This window comes from Scyliorhinus torazame, chromosome 20, assembly GCF_047496885.1.
Source record: "Scyliorhinus torazame isolate Kashiwa2021f chromosome 20, sScyTor2.1, whole genome shotgun sequence".
Classification (NCBI taxonomy): domain Eukaryota; kingdom Metazoa; phylum Chordata; class Chondrichthyes; order Carcharhiniformes; family Scyliorhinidae; genus Scyliorhinus; species Scyliorhinus torazame.
The window spans coordinates 215,650-234,752 of record NC_092726.1 but is presented as its reverse complement, the minus strand read 5'-3'; the positions used below and the strand labels follow the sequence as shown (position 1 = coordinate 234,752).

Genomic DNA, 19,103 nt, shown 5'->3' with positions numbered 1-19,103 from the left:
CCAGCCAGGGGAAACAGCCTCTCAACATCCATCCTGTCAAACACTCTGAGAACTGCACGTGTTTTACTGAGATCATTCCTTATTCTCCTAACCCGGCTGGGTGGCACAGTGGTTAGCACCGCTGCCGAACAGCATCAGGGACCCGGGTTCAATTCTGGCCTTGGATGAATGTCGTGTGGAGTCTGCACTTTCTCTCCGTGTCTGCGTGGGTTTCTTCCGGGTGCTCTGCATTTATCCCACAGTCCAAAGACGTGCAGTTTAGGTGGAGTTACGGGGATGGGGCGGGGGTGGGGTGGGCCTGAGTAGATTCCTCTTTCAGAGGATCAGTGCAGACTCGAATAGCCTCCTGCACTTCAGGAATTCTATGATTCTAACCAGCTTAGTGCTTTTCACAATCAGAAAGTGCTTTACAGTCGCTGAAGTCCTTTTATTGACGTGTATTCATTAATTTGCATACAGCACAATCCCACGAGCCAGCAGTATGATCAGTGGACCATTTCGAAGTAGCCCATCATGTCCATGATGCTCAAAAAAGAGGAACCACACTTTCCAGCTCTTGATCATTAGTCTTGAAGCTCACAGCAACTCGGAAGTGAATGGTCAATCCCTCAATTAGATGAGGGATTCTCTTTCTATCATCAACATTGGAGTGCATGGCCAATTTGTTTGTTTGTAAACATTTCTGTGGCTGCACATGCATGGGCATTTCAAGGACCACTTTAAAAATTGTGAAAGTTTCAGATGCTTACACGAAATAGACAACACCGAAACAGACCATTCAGCACAAGCAGCCAGTCCATGCTGGTATTTTATGCTCTACTGGAGCCTACTCTCATATTTTCTCATCTCCATCTATTGTAACTATCCATTCCCTTCTTCATCAAATCCTTGTCCAGCCCCCCATTAGATGTATCTATATTGTTCACTTCAACCACCACCTATGTTAGCGACCTCATTAGACCTTCCAAACTTCCTTTCTAATTTTCTGTCTTCTTTCTAGCTTTGTAAATCTACACTCAGATTCCCAGCCTCTCCTCAACAGCACAAGCCAATCTGCCCAGGGTGACATTGGCCCAGGCCTGTTGAGATATAGAAACATAGAAAATAGGAGCAGGAGGAGGCCATTCGGCCCTTTGAGTCTGCTCCGCCATTCATTATGATCATTGCTGATCATCCAACTTACAAGCCTGATCCCGCCTTCCCCCGCCCCCATATCTTTTGATCCTCTTCGTCCCAAGTGCTATATCGAACTGCTTCTTGAAAACATACAATGTTTTGGCCTCAACTACTTCCTGCGGTAACGAATTCCACAGGCCGACCACTCTCTGGGTGAAGAAATTTCTCCTCATCTCTGTCCTAAATGGTCTCTCCCGTATCCTCAAACTGTGACCTTGGTTCTGGACACCCCCCCTCCCCCTATAGCAAGAACATCCTTCCTCAGATAAGGAGAACAAAACTGCCACAATACTCCAGGTGTGGTCTCACCAAGGCCCTGTATAATTGCAGCAAGACATCCCATTTCCTCTGATGTGACCAGTGTGGTTTGTATAAGGTCCCATCTGTAAACCACTGGTAATGTCCCAGGAATCTGAGGCTCTGCTTGCTGCACTATCTCTCCAGCCACACGTCCGGCTGTGCAGTCATGCTTTCTCTACACTCACTAACACTTGATACTGGGAGTAATCCAGAGATTACTACATAGGAGTAATTTACTTTGTAATGTATTTCCTAACTATCTGAAATGTGTCTGCCGGATCTCGTACCTCTTTCAACCGATCCCATCGGAACAGATATTTACCATGACCCCGGCTGTTCACCCTCCGGTCTCTGAATGTTCTGCAGCTACTCACTCTTGCCTCTGACACCAGGGCCAGGTCTATACTTGCAGAAACACATAATGTTGAATTTCCCATCCCTATTGTTTTCCTCTGCTTCCTCCTCTGCTCTCCTGCACAGCTGAGCCATCATGTTTCTGCGCTCTTGGCTCTGGCTGTATTCCTAGGAGGAAAATTGCCCTTCCTGAGTGTCGGTTAGAGAGTGAGATGTGCTCGGGACACTAAAGCATTTTGGTCCCTGGACCTCCTTGACAGTCTGGCATTCCCTTGTCGCCTTCACACTCTTACTATGCAGTGTAATCTGCTCTGGACACTTGCTATCCATGCCACCATATATGTGATAAAATACAGTGGAATTCTTGCCTGGATGAGTGCAGCTCCAACGGCACTCGAAGCTCAGCATCATCCAGGGTAAAGTGGCTGTTCCCTCCCTATTGCTGGGTCAAAATCCTGGAACTCCATCCGTCACAGTGTCTGCACCACATGGACTGCAGTGGTTCAAGAAGGCAGCTCACCACCACCTAGAGCAATTGGGGAGAGCCAACAAATGTTGGCCGAGCCAGCAATGCCCACGTTCTGTGAAAGAATTTTTTAGAAAGCAGCAGTCCCTCACGGATGCACTGCAGTCATGCCTGCTGCTGGTCAAGCTCTGAAACCTGAAGTTCAAGCTGACTACGTGCCCTGCACATGTGACTGCCAGCACACAAAATGTTTCCAGGAGTTCCCACATGGAACTGCATGTGTATCAGAAAGGACTGAGGTGCCTGACTGAGCTTCTAATTATTGAACTGCCATCTGAACTTAGAAGTAAAACTAAAGACTTAGAGTTGAGCCTAGTTAAATCTTAGCAAATTTAAATCTATGAAATCTAAAGGCGCAACAACTAACTTAATTTAACCTACTGCTCTAACTTGGAGGGAAAATTGGCAAAGAAATTGTTCAACCAATCTGTGACCTACTTGTCTTATTAAAAGAAACTCGAGGGGTTTATGGCCTAATGCTGCAGTCAAGTTGGGTTATGGGATAATAATCGCAGGAGAGTAGCTTTCCTTCCCTCCAGGACATTAGCGAGCCAGGTGGGGCTTAACCACAATCCAAGAACTTCATGGTCACTTTTACTGGTGATTCCGTTTTGTTTTAAAGTCACACAAATTCCAATTTTCCAAGGATTATGGTAAGATTTGAATATCCTTCAGATCATAAGAAGAAGTAGGGCCAAGCGTAAGCCATTTGGCCCTTTGAGCTTGCTCCGCCATTTCGTGTGATCATAGCTTATCGTCCTTGCCTGCACCTTCTCCTACCCCTTGATTCACTTTGCACCCAGAAATCTATCAATCATAGCGTTTAATAAACTCAATATCTGAGTAGCCACACCTCTCTGGATTGATGAATTCCAAAGATTCAAAACCCTCTCTCGCTCTTATTTGCTAAGTGACGTGGAACCTTTTATATCCACCTTTGAGGGTGCACAGTGCCTTGATTTTAATGTCTCCTATGAGAAATAGCACCTTTGACTGTGGATTACATTTTCAGCACTACATTGGAATGTCACCATGACTTACCTGCAGAAGCTGGAAAATTAACTGAGAGGAGTGTTCTGAATGCTGCAGCTTTTATTGTTGTTTTTCCTCCACTGCTGCACCAGTTACAATGTACATTGCTGAATTTCAGTTCCACTGTCAGCGGAACAGCAAGAGCTGGTGGAGAAAGAGGACATGAAGATCCAGATGAAAAGACGGCAGACATCTAGCCCAACTCAAGTGGTCGCCAAGCCTGCAAAAAGAGCCAAGATCAAAGTAACCATTCTCTCCCAAGGAGAGACATCAACTGCTACAATGCCATACACCGGTGCCAAGGAGGGTAAGCAGGCATCACGCCATTAGGCTTCATTTCACAGTTCAGTACAGAAGGCACTTGAGGGAGAGGGGACGCAGTCCTTGTCTCATTTCCTTCCTGCTGCAGTTAGCTGCTCTGCCATTACTTTCTGAACTGATGTTCCCTTGCTCTCCAGAAATTGTGAGTTCTGTTGTTTGCCCATGTGGGGAATCCAGAAGCCACTCAATCTGATGAAATAAATCCAATTGCAAAGCAAGTAGAAATTGCTGAACATGCTCTGCTGGATATCACAAAGGCTCACACTTTGTGTTGCAGGTCCTTATTAAATATTGAACCTGCAGACTGAGCACAAGAGAGCTCACTGTAAATCCTAAAAGTGCACAAGTTAGACTTGAGGCACGTGAGCCGTTAAACAATGACTTCTCAGGCAGCCCGGTGGTTAGCACTGCTGCCTCACGGAACTGAGGACCCGGGTTCGATCCCGGCTCTGGGTCACTGTCCGTGTGGAGTTTGCACATTCTCCCGGTGTCTGTGTGGGTCTCACCCCCACAACCCAGAGATGTGCAGGATAGGTGGATTGGCCACGCTAAATTGCCTTTTAATTGGGAAAAAATACTTGGGTACTCTAAATTTATTTGAAAAAAAAAGGATGACTGTTCTGTGGACATGGCCTGGTGAAGGTAACCAATGGCAAACAACACTGCTGGTGGTGTAGGAGAGGAGTTATTCTCACCTGGGTCTCACTGAAATCATTTTAATCTGCTCTCTGTGCGCTTTCTAGTTGTGCAAGGAACACAATGACCATAAAAGCAGCCACATCTTAAACATCTGGCCTTAAAGGATAGCCCCGGCTTGTCTCAACTTTTGTCTTCAATGTTGATGATTAGGATAGTTTTAGGAAACATTCTCAAACAAAATGCCTCAGCAATGCAGTCTGGGTTAGAGGGGACATTGAAAAGTTGAAGCTAAATGGGGCATTTCCCTCTGAAGGCTGGTACTTTGTCGTCCGAGACTGGCCATTCTCAACATATTTGAGTTTGGGAATTATAAAAACCATATTGGAAATACTGAGCAGGTCTGGCAAAACTCTGCACAGAGAAACAAACTTTCATATATCCGGTTGATGACTGGGTTCTGGTGAAAGGTCTTTGGCCTGAAATATTATCTCTTTCTTTTTCCTCAATTGCTATTGAAGCTGCTGAGTATTTTCAATATTTCCTGATTTTAATTAGAAATTTCCTGTATCTGCAGTAGTTACTTTTGTATGTGGGGGTCAGCTCATCTGTTCCCTTGAGAAATCTGTATGTGTTTGTTGGGACACTAACAGGATCGAGGACTCTGGCCCAGAGTCAGGCTGCTCTGAAATGCTGGAGAATAGGAAAGGGTTTTTAACCAAGTTGTAGCAGAAATGTCATTGATCACTGTGATTATTAACTCTGAGTCAGGCTGTCAGAGACATTGATTTATTTTTCCTTGCTGGCAGGTGGGGTGGGGAAGTCCTTAACGTTGTCAGTGAGTCAAGCGGGATCTGGCAGCAAGGAACTCACTGGAGCTCTCACAGGTCAAAGGTGAGTGAGTCTTGCACAGCAGCTTAAACCCCAGGAATTTATCATTGTGTGAAATTGTAGAGATGTTAACCTGGGAAAAGCTATATCAACAGCTTGTTGAGATGAAATATTTACACTGGCGAAGAGTTGGGCTGCACCTGGATCGTGGCACAACTAGACTTGGGCCTGTGCACAAAGTCATGATACACGGTTCTGAGATATATATTGCCCCTCTCCTGAAAGCCGACATCAAGGGCAGTGGGATTGGCAGCAGCAAGCACCTTTCAAAACTGGCCTTGTGAGACTTAATCTGGTTTAAGAATGAGTCAGTTGAATAATTGTTGGAACATATGCGAATATTTATTGACCAATGAGGTCTCGGACTGGTTCGGCCAATGAATTCAAACATGCTTTCACCAGTCTTGAATACTTTATAAAACGCTGTTGTTCAATTGTCTTGTTTAAGCACTGGCTACAGAGTGATTGGCGTCCCAGCGCAAAGTTACTGGCTATACTGCACACTGGCTGTACAACATCTATCACTTTTATGTTTTGAAAGTCCGATTTCTGGTTCCTAATCTGTAAGGGCTATAATTGGTAGTTAAAACCATTAAAACTAAAATAAAATAATTGGCAGTTACGAGGACAAGGAAAGAGGGGCCTTGGAGAATTGGATATAATCTGATATTAAGCATATTCTAAAGGGTTACACCATGGCAGGAGATCTCAAAACCTTGCTCCATGTGGGAGGCTGGGAACATTTCCAATGCCCGGGACCAGCTGGTGTGCGGGAAGTATCTCCAGCTGCAGCTCCTGGAAGCCTGGGTTTCAGAGCTAGAGCGACAGCTGGGGTCACTGTGGAGCATCCGTGAGGATCCCTGATCCGTGGACAGCACATATAGAGAGGTGGTCACACCGCAGGCTCAGACTCCGCAGGCAGGAAGAGAATGGGTGACCACCAGGCAGAACAAGAGAAATAGGCAAGCAGTGCAGGAATCTCCTGTGGCCATTCCCCTGCAAAACAGATGGACTGTTTGGGATACTGTTGAAGGGATTGACCTCTGCAGGCAGGGGGGTGGGAAGTAGCAACAGCCAAATTGGTTGTAACACCGTCGGTTCTGCTGCAGAGGGGAAGAGTAAAGAGTGTGGGAATGCAATAGTTACAGGGAATTCGATTGTAAGGGGAATAGACAGACGTTTCTGTGGCCGCAAAGGAGCCACCAGGATGGTATATTGCCTTCGTGGTGCTAGGGTCAAGGATGTCTCGGAGCGTTTACAGGTCATTCTGGAGGGGGAGGGTGAACAAATAGTGGTCGTGGTACACATCGGTACCAACAACATAGGTTTAAAAAAAAAGGGACGAGGCCCAAAAAGCAGAATTTCGGGAGTGAGGAAGAAAGTTGAGAAGTCAGACCTCTAAGGTAGTGACCTCAGGATTACTGCCGGTGCCACGTGCTAGTTAGAGTAGAAACAGCAGGATATATCGGATAAATATGTACTGAAGAGATCGTGTGAGGGGGAAGCTGTTTCTGATTCCTGGGACATTGGGACCGGTACAAACTAGACGTGTTACAACTGGGAGAACCGGGACTTTTAAAAAATCCATTTACAGGATGTGGGCGTTGCTGGTTAGACCGGCATTTATTGCCCATCCCGAGTTGCCCTTCAGAAGGTGGTGGTAAATTGCCGCCTTGAACCGCTGCAGTCCATGTGATGTAGGTCCACCCACTGTGCTGTTAGGGAGGGGGTTCCAGGATGTTGCTCCAGCGACAGTGAAGCAACGGCCAATATATTTCCAAGTCAGGGTGGGGAGTGACTCGGAGGGGAACCTCCAAGTGGAGGGCTTCCCGGGTATCTGCTGCACTTGTCCTCCTAGATGGTAGTGGTCGTGGGTTTGGAAGGTGCTGTTGAAGGAATCTTGGTGAGTTACTGCAGCGCATCTTGTAGATGGTACACACGGCTGCCACTGTTCGTCGGTGGTGGAGGGAGTGAATGTTTGTGGAAGGGGGAGCAATCAAGCAGGGCTGCTTTGTCCAGGATGGTGTCGAGCTTCTTGAGTGTTGTTGGAGCTGCACTCATCCAGGCAAGTGGAGAGTATTCCATCACACTCCTGACTTGTGCTTTGTAGATGGTGGACAGGCTTTGCGGTGTCAGGAGGTGAGTTATTTGCCGTAGGATTCCGAGTCTTTGACCTGCCCTGGTAGCCACAGTATTAATGTGGCTGGATCCAGTTCAGTTTCTGATCAGTGGTAACCCCCAGGATGTTTTTAAAAAATGTATATATTTATTAATGGCAAAATAGTATATTTACATAGCTTTGTACACTGGCTCTCTCCCGTACGTGCCAGTTTCCCCGACTCTTCATGTTATCTCTTGCTCATCCACCCCCCAGGCAGCTCCCCACCCCCCCCCTCCTTCCTTCCTCTAACCGACCTTCCTCTAACGCTCCGCGTGATAGTCTAGGAACGGTTGCCACCGCCTGTAGAACCCCTGCGCAGACCCTCTCAAGGCGAACTTAATCCTCTCCAACTTTATGAACCCAGCCATATCGTTTATCCAGGCCTCCAGGCTGGGGGGCTTTGCCTCATAGAGTACAATAGAAAATACAGCACAGAACAGGCCCTTCGGCCCACGATGTTGTGCCGAACCTTTGTCCGAGATTAATCATAGATTATCATTGAATCTACAGTGCAGAAGGAGGCCATTCGGCCCCCTGAGTCTGCACCAGCTCTTGGAAAGAGCACCCTACCCAAACTCAACACCTCCACCCAACACCAAGGGCAATTTGGACATTAAGGGCAATTTATCATTGGCCAATTCACCTAACCCGCACATCTTTGGACTGTGGGAGGAAACCGGAGCACCCGGAGGAAACCCACGCAGACACGGGGAGGACGTGCAGACTCCGCACAGACAATGACCCAAGCCGGAATCGAACCTGGGACCATGGATCTGTGAAGCAATTGTGCTATCCACAATGCTACCGTGCTGCCCTTAAGAACAAATAAATCTACACTATATCATTTTCCCGTAATCCATGTACCTATCCAACAGCTGCTTGAAGGTCACTAATGTTTCCGACTCAACTACTTCCACAGGCAGTGCATTCCATGCCCCCACTACTCTCTGGGTAAAGAACCTACCTCTGATATCCCTCCTATATCTTCCACCTTTCACCTTAAATTTATGTCCCCTTGTAATGGTGTGTTCCACCTGGGGAAAAAGTCTCTGACTGTCTACTCTATCTATTCCCCTGATCATCTTATAAACCTCTATCAAGTCGCCCCTCATCCTTCTCCGTTCTAATGAGAAAAGACCGAGCACCCTCAACCTTTCCTTGTAAGACCTACACTCCATTCCAGGCAACATCCTGGTAAATCTTCTTTGCACCTTTTCCAGAGCTTCCACATCCTTCCTAAAATGAGGCGACCAGAACTGTACACAGTACTCCAAATGTGGCCTTACCAAAGTTTTGTACAGCTGCATCATCACCTCACGGCTCTTAAATTCAATCCCTCTGTTAATGAACGCGAGCACACCATAGGCCTTCTTCACAGCTCTATCCACTTGAGTGGCAACTTTCAAAGATGTATGAACATAGACCCCAAGGTCTCTCTGCTCCTCCACAATGCCAAGAACTCTACCGTTAACCCTGTATTCCGCATTCATATTTGTCCTTCCAAAATGGACAACCTCACACTTTTCAGGGTTAAACTCCATCTGCCACTTCTCAGCCCAGCTCTGCATCCTATCTATGTCTCTTTGCAGCCGACAACAGCCCTCCTTACTATCCACAACTCCACGAATCTTCGTATCGTCTGCAAATTTACTGACCCACCCTACAACTCCCTCATCCAAGTCATTAATGAAAATCACAAACAGCAGAGGACCCAGAACTGATCCCTGCGGTACACCACTGGTAACTGGGATCCAGGCTGAATATTTGCCATCCACCACCACTCTCTGACTTCTATCGGTTAGCCAGTTCGTTATCCAACTGGCCAAATTTCCCACTATCCCATGCCTCCTTACTTTGAGCAGAAGTCTACCATGGGGAACTTTATCAAATGCCTTACTAAAATCCATGTACACTACATCCACTGCTTTACCTTCATCCACATGCTTGGTCACCTCCTCAAAGAATTCAATAAGATTTGTAAGGTTTGCCTCCTTCCACAATAGCAAGATCCTTCGCCGGGCTACCAGGGACGCAAAGGCCAGAATGCCGGCCTCTTTCGCCTCTTACACTCCCGGTTCGTCCACTAATCAGAATATTGCTAGCCCCCAGCTTGGCTTGACCCGGACTTTCACCACCTGAGATATTGCTCCCGCCACTCCTCTCCAGAAGCCCTCCAGTGCTGGGCATGACCAAAACATATGGACATGGTTCGCCGGGCTCCCTGAGCACCTTCCACATCTGTCCTCTACCCCAAACAACCTGCTGAACCTCGCCCCCGTCAGGTGAGCTCTGTGAACCACCTTAAATTGTATCAGGCTGAGCCTGGCACACGAGGAGGAGGAATTAACCCTACCCAGGGCATCAGCCCACAGACCTTCCTCGATCTCCTCCCCCAGCTCCTCCCATTTACCCTTCAACTCTTCTACCAGCGCTTCCCCCTCTTCTTTCAACTCCTGGTGTATTTCCGACACCTTACCCTCCCCAACCCATGCGCCCAAGATCACCCTGTCTTGAATTTCTTGTGCCGGGAACAACGGGAATTCCCTCACCTGTCGCCTTACAAAAGCCCTCACCTGCATATATCTAAAGGCATTTCCCGGGGTAACTCGAACTTCTCCTCCAGTGCCCCTAGGCTCGCAAACGTCCCGTCAATGAACAGGTCCCCCATTCTTCTGATCCCCGCCCGATGCCAGCTCTGGAACCCCCCGTCCATCTTCCCCGGGATAAACCGATGGTTACCCCTGATCGGGGACCACACCGATGCTTCCATTGCACCCCTGTGCCGTCTCCACTTGCCCCATATCCTTAGCGTTGCCGCCACTACCGGGCTCGTGGTATACTTTGTCGGCGAGAGCGGCAGCGGTGCCGTCACCAACGCCCCCAGACTCGTTCCTTTGCAGGACGCCATCTCCATCCTCTTCCATGCCGCCCCCTCTCCCTCCATAACCCACTTGCGGATCATCGACACATTTGCTGCCCAGTAGTAGCTCCGCAGATTTGGCAGCGCCAACCCTCCTCGGTCCCTACTGCGTTCCAGGAACCCTCTCCTTACCCTCGGGGTCTTATTCGCCCACACAAACCCCATAATACTCCTGCCTACTCTCTTAAAAAAGGCCTTAGTGATCACGATGGGGAGGCACTGAAACACAATCAAAAACCTCGGAAGGACCACCATTTTGACCGACTGCACTCTACCCGCCAGCGAGAGCGGTAGCATGTGCCATCTTTTAAAATCCTCCTCCATTTGCTCCACCAACCTCGTCAGATTCAGTTTATGTAGGGTCCCCCAACTCCTGGCTATCTGGATCCCCAGATACCGAAAGCTCCCCTCCGCCCTCCTCAGCGGTAGGTCCCCTATCCCTCTTTCTTGGTCCCCCGCCTGTAATACAAAGAGCTCACTCTTCCCTACATTGAGCTTATAGCCCGAAAACTCCCCAAACTCCCTTCGAGTTTGCATGACCTCCACCATCCCCTCCATTGGATCCGCCACGTACAGCAACAGGTCATCCGCATATAGCGACACCCGATGCTCTTCTCCCCCTCGGACCACCACCCTCCATTTGTTAGACTCCCTCAATGACATGGCCAATGGTTCGATCGCCAATGCGAACAAGAGGGGGGACAGGGGGCACCCCTGCCTCGTCCCTCAGTACAGCCAAAAGTACTCCGACCTCCGCCGGTTCGTCACTACACTCGCCACCGGGGCTCTGTAAAGGAGCTCAACCCATCTGATAAACCCTCCCCCGAACCCAAACCTACACAGCACCTCCCAGAGGTACTCCCACTCTACTCGGTCAAAGGCCTTCTCCGCGTCCATAGCTGCCACTATCTCCGCTTCTCCCTCCACCGATGTCATCATTATCACATTTAAGAGCCGCCGCACATTGGTGTTCAGCTGCCTACCCTTTACAAATCCTGTCTGGTCCACATGAATCACCCCCGGGGACACAGTCCTCGATCCTCGTGGCCAGCACTTTTGCCAGCAACTTTGCATCCACATTAAGGAGCGAGATCGGCCTGTACAATCCACATAGCAGTGGGTCCTTGTCCCGCTTTAGGATCAACAAAATTGTCACTTCCGACATTGTCGGAGGTAGGGTCCCCTCCTCTCTTGCCTCGTTAAAGGTCCTCACTAATAGCGGGGCCAACAGGTCTACATACTCCCTGTAGAACTCCACCGGGAATCTGTCCGGTCCCGGGGCCTTCTCTGCCTGCATGCTCCCCAAACCCTTGCTCAGCTCCTCCAACCCATTTGGTGCCCCCAGATCAGCCACTTCTTGCTTCTCCACCCTCGGGAATCTCAGCTGGTCTAGGAATCGTCTCATACCCTCTTCCCCCGCTGGGGGCTGGGATCTGTACAACTCTTCATAGAAGGCGTTAAATACCTTGTTTATTTTCGTCGCACTCCGAACCGTGGCTCCCCTTCCATCTTTGACTCCCCCTATTTCCCTCGCTGCCATCCTTTTACGGAGCTGGTGTGCCAGCATACGACTTGCCTTTTCCCCATACTCGTAGGTCGCCCCCTGCGCTTTCCTCCACTGTGTCTCCGCCTTCCCTGTGATCAACAGGTCAAACTCCGTCTGGAGCCGTCGTCTTTCCCCAAGTAATCTTTCTTCCGGGGCCTCTGCGTATCTCCTGTCCACTCTCAAAATCTCCCCCACTAACCTCTCCCTTTCCATGCCCTCTGTCTTCTCCCTGTGAGCCCTAATGGAGATTAGCTCTCCCTTGACCACCGCCTTCGACGCCTCCCATACCACCCCTACTCGCACCTCCCCGTTGTCGTTGGCCTCCAAGTACCTTTCGATACACCCCCTCACCTTCCCACACCCCCCCTCATCCGCCAGCAATCCCACATCCAGCCGCCACAGCGGGCGTTGGTCCCTCTCCTCTCCCAGCGTCAGTTCCACCCAGTGCGGAGCATGGTCCGAAACGGCTATGGCCGAATACTCCATCCCCTCCACCCTCGGGATGAGTGCCCTGCCCAGAACAAAAAAATCTATCCGGGAGTAGGCTTTATGTACATGGGAAAAGAAAGAAAATTCTTTTCTTTCAAGGCCTGCGGCCTTGCAAACCACCATGGGTCCACTCTCCCCATCTGATCCATAAACCCCCTAAGTACCTTGGCCGCCGCCGGCCTCTTTCCAGTCCTTGATTTGGAGCGGTCCAGTGCTGGATCCAACACTGTATTGAAGTCCCCTCCCATTATCAGGCCTCCTATCTCCAGGTCCGGAATGCGCCCCAACATGCGCTTCATGAATCCTGCATCATCCCAGTTCGGGGCGTACACGTTTACCAACACCACCCACGTCCCCTGCAGCCTCCCGCTCACCATTACATATCGCCCTCCATTGTCCACCTCAATAGTCTTGGCCTCAAATGACACCCGCTTTCCCACTAATATTGCCACCCCTCTATTCTTTGCGTCCAGTCCCGAGTGGAATACCTGTCCTACCCATCCCTTTCTTAACCTGACCTGGTCCGCCACCTTCAGGTGTGTCTCTTGGAGCATGGCCACGTCCGCCTTCAGTCCCTTTAAGTGCGCGAACACTCGAGCCCTCTTCACCGGCCCATTCAGGCCCCTCACATTCCACGTTATCAGCCGGATTGGAGGAGCTCTCACCCCCCCGGCCGACTAGCCATCTCCTTTTCTGGGCCAGTCCCGTGTCCACGCCTCCCTCACCCTCCAGTCCCCCAGTCGGGGGACCCCCGTCCCGACCACCTCTTCTATATCCCATTCCCTTTCGGCCAGTGCAGCAGCAACCCCCCCCCCCCCCCCCCCCCCCCCCCGCTAGACCCCAGTCTGGCTTTTTTGCTCCCCCCATGTCACTCCCGTAAGTCAGCTGACACCTGCTGACCCCGGCTACCCCCGCTCCCCCTCCCACCTTTCTTCCCGCACGCGGGAAAAACCAAACCCCGCGCTTTCCAAGGGGCATAGGTTTAAGGTCGGTGTGGCAAAATTTAGCGGAGATGTGTGAGGCAGATGTTTAACACACAGGGTGGTGAGTGCCTGGAACGCGTTGCCAGGGGAGGTTGAGGAAGCAGATACATTAATGGCATTCAAAAGACATCTTGACAAATAAATGGATACGATGGATATAGAGGGGTACGGCACAAGGAAGTGCTGAGGGTTTTGGCCAAGGATGGTATGACCAGTACAGGCTTGGAGGGCCGAAGGGCCTGTTCCTGTGCTGTATTGTTCTTTGTAATACAGGGGTCTAAACACCAACCTCTGGGGAATCACCTTCCTCCAGTCAAAGACCAGCAATTCACCTGGACCCACTCCTTCCTGTCACTCGGCCAATTTGTTCCCATGTTGTAAATGTCTCTTTTATTCCATGGGCTCGAACTTTGCCGCCAAGCCTATTATGTGCCATTTTTAAAAGTCCTTTTTGGAAGTTCTGAACATCACAAGTCGTAAGTTGTAATTTTCCAGGGGTGACATTAAACTCTGAATCTCTCAAGTCTCCAAACATTAGTTCTCAAATTCTGATCAGAGACTTTTTGGCGGTTTGGAAAACACAGTGAAATGTGAGCCAGTGAAACATGCAGCCACTGGGGGTCAAGCAAACCCCCATCTGACTGCTAACTCAGTAAAAAGCATGATTGAAACATTTTTAATATGCAGTATTTTATAGTTTTAGAATGGGGTGTCCACAATTTCTCATCCATTTGAAAGGAGCTATTCAACCAAAACATTTCAAGAGAGCTGCTGTAAAAAAAAACTATTTCACAGGGCAGGTAAGATATTCCTGGTACACTGGCCAATATTTATGCCTCAGTCAACATCACTGAAGCAGATGATCTGATAATTTAAGATGTTCAGGTTTGGACTAAATGGCAAGTATCATGAGTGTCACACATGAGAAGCAATGACCACCTCCAACAAGAGAGAATCTAACCATCTCCCCCTGACCATCGCAGCATCCCCATTATCAACGTGTTGGAGGTTACCATTGAGCAGAAACTGAACTGGACTAGCATTCTAAATACTGTGTCTGCCACAGCGGGTCAGAGGTGTGTATTTCTGCGGCAAATAACCCATCACCTGACTAGAGCTTGTCACCATTTAAAAGGCACAAGTCAGGACTGTGATGGAATATTTTCCATTTGCCTGGATGAGTGCAGCTCCAACAGCACTCAAGAAGCTCAACACCATCCATGATAAAGCAGCCCGCTTGATTGGCGCCCCATATACTGCCTTAATGTTCACTTCCTCCACCATTGACACATAGTGGCAGCAGCGTCGACCATATACAGGAAGTACTGTAGCAACTCACCAAGGCTCCTTTGACAGCATCTTCCAAACCCACATCCTCAACCACTTAGAAGGACAAAGGCAGCAGATGCTTGCAAACGCCAATTGCACGTTCTCTTCCAGGTCTCACACCATCATGACCTGGAACTATAATCCCAGTTCCTTCACTGTTGGGTCAAATTCTAGGAACTCTCATCTGAACAGCACTGTGGGTGTACCTACACCTCACAGACTGCAGCAGTTCAAGAAGGCAGTTCATCGCCATCTCAAGGGCAATAACAGTGATGCCGTGAATGAATAATACAAAAACATTGTGGTATCTTGCTGTTTCCAAATTTGTAGAATGATAACACTTCAGAAATACTTTATTACTCAAGGGTGCTTGGGATGGCCGAGAGTTGTGAAATGCATTTGTTCCCATAATATCAAGATAACTTTATCATCTCATATTCTCTCTGTTTCTCTCAGATCAGTCTCTATGGACACATTCTCCAGTTGCCCTAGTACAGTAACATCACCTGCTCCAGCCATTAGCACAACATCCAGTGCCTTCCATACCATTCAGGCGAGGCTGGTCGCTGCATCAGGCCCCAGTGCTTCACAGCAACCTCATTCTGGTCCTATCACAACATCAGGTACTTAGCAGTTTTCTTCCTGAATCTGTTACTGTCTCTTGGAGTAAATCATGAGAAACTGTTTCCAAGCAGGACGATTGATAAGAAGACACAAATGATTAATAATTGGCAAAAGCGACCATGTAGTGACCTGGAATGCATTTCCTGAAAGGGGCTCGGAAACAGATTCAGTCATAACTTTTAAAAGGAAGTTGAATGTCAAATTGTTGTTTGTAAATTCAGGGCTCCGTGGAAAGTGCAGGAAATGGATAATTATTTCCAAAAGCTTGTACATACACTGGAAGCTGAATGGCTGCGGCAGTATGGTTTTGATTTCCTGTTCACACCACCTTGCTGGAATTATTTTACCATGTGGGATAATCACAGAGCAGCCAAATGCTGAAGGTGGCCAAGCTGTCAGGGCTTCTGGATGGGCTGTTGAACATAGCAATGCAGCTACGTTCTTCAGGGTTATACACGAGGAAATCTGCTCACTGACGAGCATAGCACTTAACCCTGAACTCAGCACCCCAAACCTGCGTGTTGAGGAGGAGACCTTAACCAGCAGAATCTCGCAATTGTCCAAATTGGGGCCTGCGTTTCTTTCCAGCAACTCTGCCAGACATTATCAACTGGTTAATTAGGCCAAAGGCCAGGAATTTAATTGGACCAGCCCTATAAAAACAGTGGTTACAAGATTAGGCCAGAGGCTGGGAATTCCACAGCGTGTAACTCACCACCCGACTCCCCAAAGCCTGTGCACCATTCATAAGGCACAAGTCAGGAGTGTGATGGAATACTCTTCACTTCTCTGGATGAGTTTCCTCCAGCAACATTTAAGAAGCTCAAAACCATCCAGGACAAAGCAGCCTGCTTGATCCACTAGCTTTTACATTTGCTCCGACAAACAGTGGCACCAGTCAATACCATCCACAACATACACTGTAGCAACTCACCAAGGCTCATTCGACAGCATCTCTGAAACCCACAACCTCTGCCACCGAGAAGGACCAGGTTAGAAATACATTAGACCATCACCACCTGTAAGTTCCCTTTCAAGTCACCCACCATCTCGACTGAGAACAATATCATCATTCTAAAGAGTTTGAGGTGACTTGCCATTATTTTCTCACCAACAATTTGGGAAAGAATGAAAAATACCACAGTTTTAACACTATTTGAACGTATCAAAATGTTGACACAGCCGTTAAGAGACATAGAGTCGTACAACGCAGAAATGCCCTTCGGCCCATCGAGTCGACACTGATAATAACTACCTCTAATTCATGCGCTGCTTCACTTCCAGCATCCTTGAATGTGCTGGTGTTTCAGTTGCTCATCCAAGTGATTTTTAAAGATTGTGACGTTTCCAGCCTTCACTACCTTCCCAGGTTGCGCATTCCAGATTCACACCACCCTCTGAGGGAATTTTCTTTTTTCTCAAATCCCCTCCTGTCCCTCACCCTAAAACTATGCCCCCTTATGATTGACCCCCCCCCCAACCAAGGGGAACAGCTGCTTCCTATTTATCCTGTCCAAACTCCTCAGAATCTTACACACCTCAATCAAATCACCCCCCTTAGCCTTCTGTGCTCTGAAGAAAACGAGCCAAGCCTATCCAATATCTCCTTTTAGCTCAGATGCTCCATTCCAGGCACATCCTGGTGAATCTCCTCTGTACCCCCTCCAGTGGGTTGGGGGGGGGGGTACCCACCTCCTCCTTATAGTGAGGTGACCAGAACTGTCCACAGTACTCCAGCTGTGGCCATTCCAACGTTCTGTACAGCTCCAACATAACCTCCCTGCTCTTATATTCTTTAAAAAAAATAAATTTGGAGTACCCAATTCATTTATTCCAATTAAGGGTCAATTTAGCGTGTTCAATCCACCTACCCTGCACATCTTTGGGTTGTGGGGGTGAAACCCACGCAAACACGGGGGGAATGTGCAAACTCCACACGGACAGTGACCCAGAGCCAGGATTGAACCTGGGACCTCGGCGCCATGAGGCTGCAGGGCTAACCCACTGCACCACTGTGCTGCCTTCTTTTCTATGCCACGACTGATTAAGACAAGTGTCCCATATGCCTTCTGAACTACCCTATTCACCTACTCTGCCACCTTCAAGGATCTGTGAACATGTCCCCCAAGATCCTTCTGTTCCCCTGAACTTTCCAGTGTACTGCCATTCATCACATACTCCCTTGTCCAGTTTCTTCTTCCAAAGTGCATCACCTCGCACTTATCAGGGTTAAATACCATCTGCCACTACTCTGCTCATCTGACCATCCCAACTATTTCTTCCTGTTCTTTGCTGTTAACCACCCTACCAATCTTGGAGTTGGCTGCTAACTTACTTAAATTACCCGACTATTGTATGTATATTTTTATATCTACAATATATAAAACAATAAGGGAGCCAGCACTGACCCTGTGGTATGCGGCTGGACACCGGCATCCAGTTACTCAAACAGCTACTACAACCACCTTTTGTGTCCTATAACTAAGCCAGTTTCGGGTCCATTTTGACAAGTTTCCTTGCATTCCATGTGCTTCAACCTTCTCAATCAGTCTCCCATGCGGGAACTTGTTAACGGTTTTGCTAAAATCCAGATAAAGTACATCAGCTGCACTCCAGAATGTCCCCTCTCTGCTACATCCACTTTCCCAGCTTCCTTTCTGAAGACTAAATTGTACCCCCTCTATTTGGGTTTGCAACATGAATTCTCTTGAATGCAGTTCAAAATGTTTGTGTCCTCTGTGCCCTTCACTCTCTTTGCATCACAATTGATATAAGAGTGGTCCCCCAACGATTACTACGCTATTGTTTTTGCACTCCGAAATCTGCTCTTCTATCTCCCTTCCACTATTTGGGGGTCTGTAATACAGACCTAGCAGTGTGTCAGGACCTGTGTGTAAGGAACTTATCGTGACTCAAGATCTGAGTGCTCACAAGATGGCCAAAAGCGTGTAATTCTCTGTTTCACTTTGCTCCCACTCTGCTTCCAAGTGCTACTTCTTGCTTGCGTAGGCCATTCTGGTATCAAGCGAGTTGAGTTTGGGTAATTCAGCATTGTCACTGAGCCTGATTGTGTTCTTGGTCAACATCTGCACATGATTAATCTCTAAAGTGGTGCACGTGAAACTGGACCCGGGCCCCCGGGAGGTCATATCCGGGGCGTCAAACCAGCTGGCGTTGGAAACGGGCGCGGAGGCAAATGTTGTAGCCTTCGCCGTTGATCGCCTGAAGGCGGATCCTGTTAGGGTGGAGATCAACTTCTCCACCCTGTGCCCTGGCGTGGCGGGGGGACCTGCTGGAATTCTTGACGCTTGAGAAGGTCAAATTTGAACTGAGGGGCAGGATGGAGGAGTTCGACAATTCATGGGCATTATTCATTATGCACTTTCGAGAATTTGATCACATCGAACATTAGGGGGTTGGGGGGAGGGGGACTGTATGTGTAAATGGTGACTATGGGTGATTCCTGATTCCTTTTTGTCATTTGGTTGTGTTAACATGCGGGCTAATGTTTGGGGTTTGGTGGGAGGATGGGATCATTGTTATTGATATGGGGATTGACATATTTGTTACTGATTATTGTTTATTGTTGGGTGTAAATTTGGGAGAAAATGTGAAAAAGGAGAATAAAAATATTTTTTAATATATAAAAAAAAGCATCCGTACATGATTGATCGTGATGGCAGGCAGTGATTGGTAATCAGGTGAAGAAATGTGGCTCTTCCTGGACATAGTGAGGTTAATAATGCTACTTCCTGCTCCCAGCCTGCTATTTCAGCCCACATAGGTCAGCAAAGGAACCCAGAGCCCTGTGCATA

At 48.4% G+C, this 19,103-nt stretch overlaps 1 protein-coding gene across 4 annotated transcripts in view; it reads left to right on the top strand.

Annotated features, from left to right (window-relative positions):
• The window catches only part of kansl3 (KAT8 regulatory NSL complex subunit 3), a 78,583-nt gene that overhangs the window by 40,835 nt on the left and 18,645 nt on the right, over window positions 1-19,103 (top strand). For all 4 annotated transcript variants that reach the window (XM_072485514.1, XM_072485512.1, XM_072485513.1 and 1 more), the window contains 3 exons: window positions 3,507-3,695; window positions 5,155-5,239; window positions 15,121-15,287. In XM_072485514.1, the coding sequence (XP_072341615.1) occupies window positions 3,507-3,695; window positions 5,155-5,239; window positions 15,121-15,287 (441 nt within the window). The remainder of the gene's footprint in view (window positions 1-3,506; window positions 3,696-5,154; window positions 5,240-15,120; window positions 15,288-19,103) is intronic.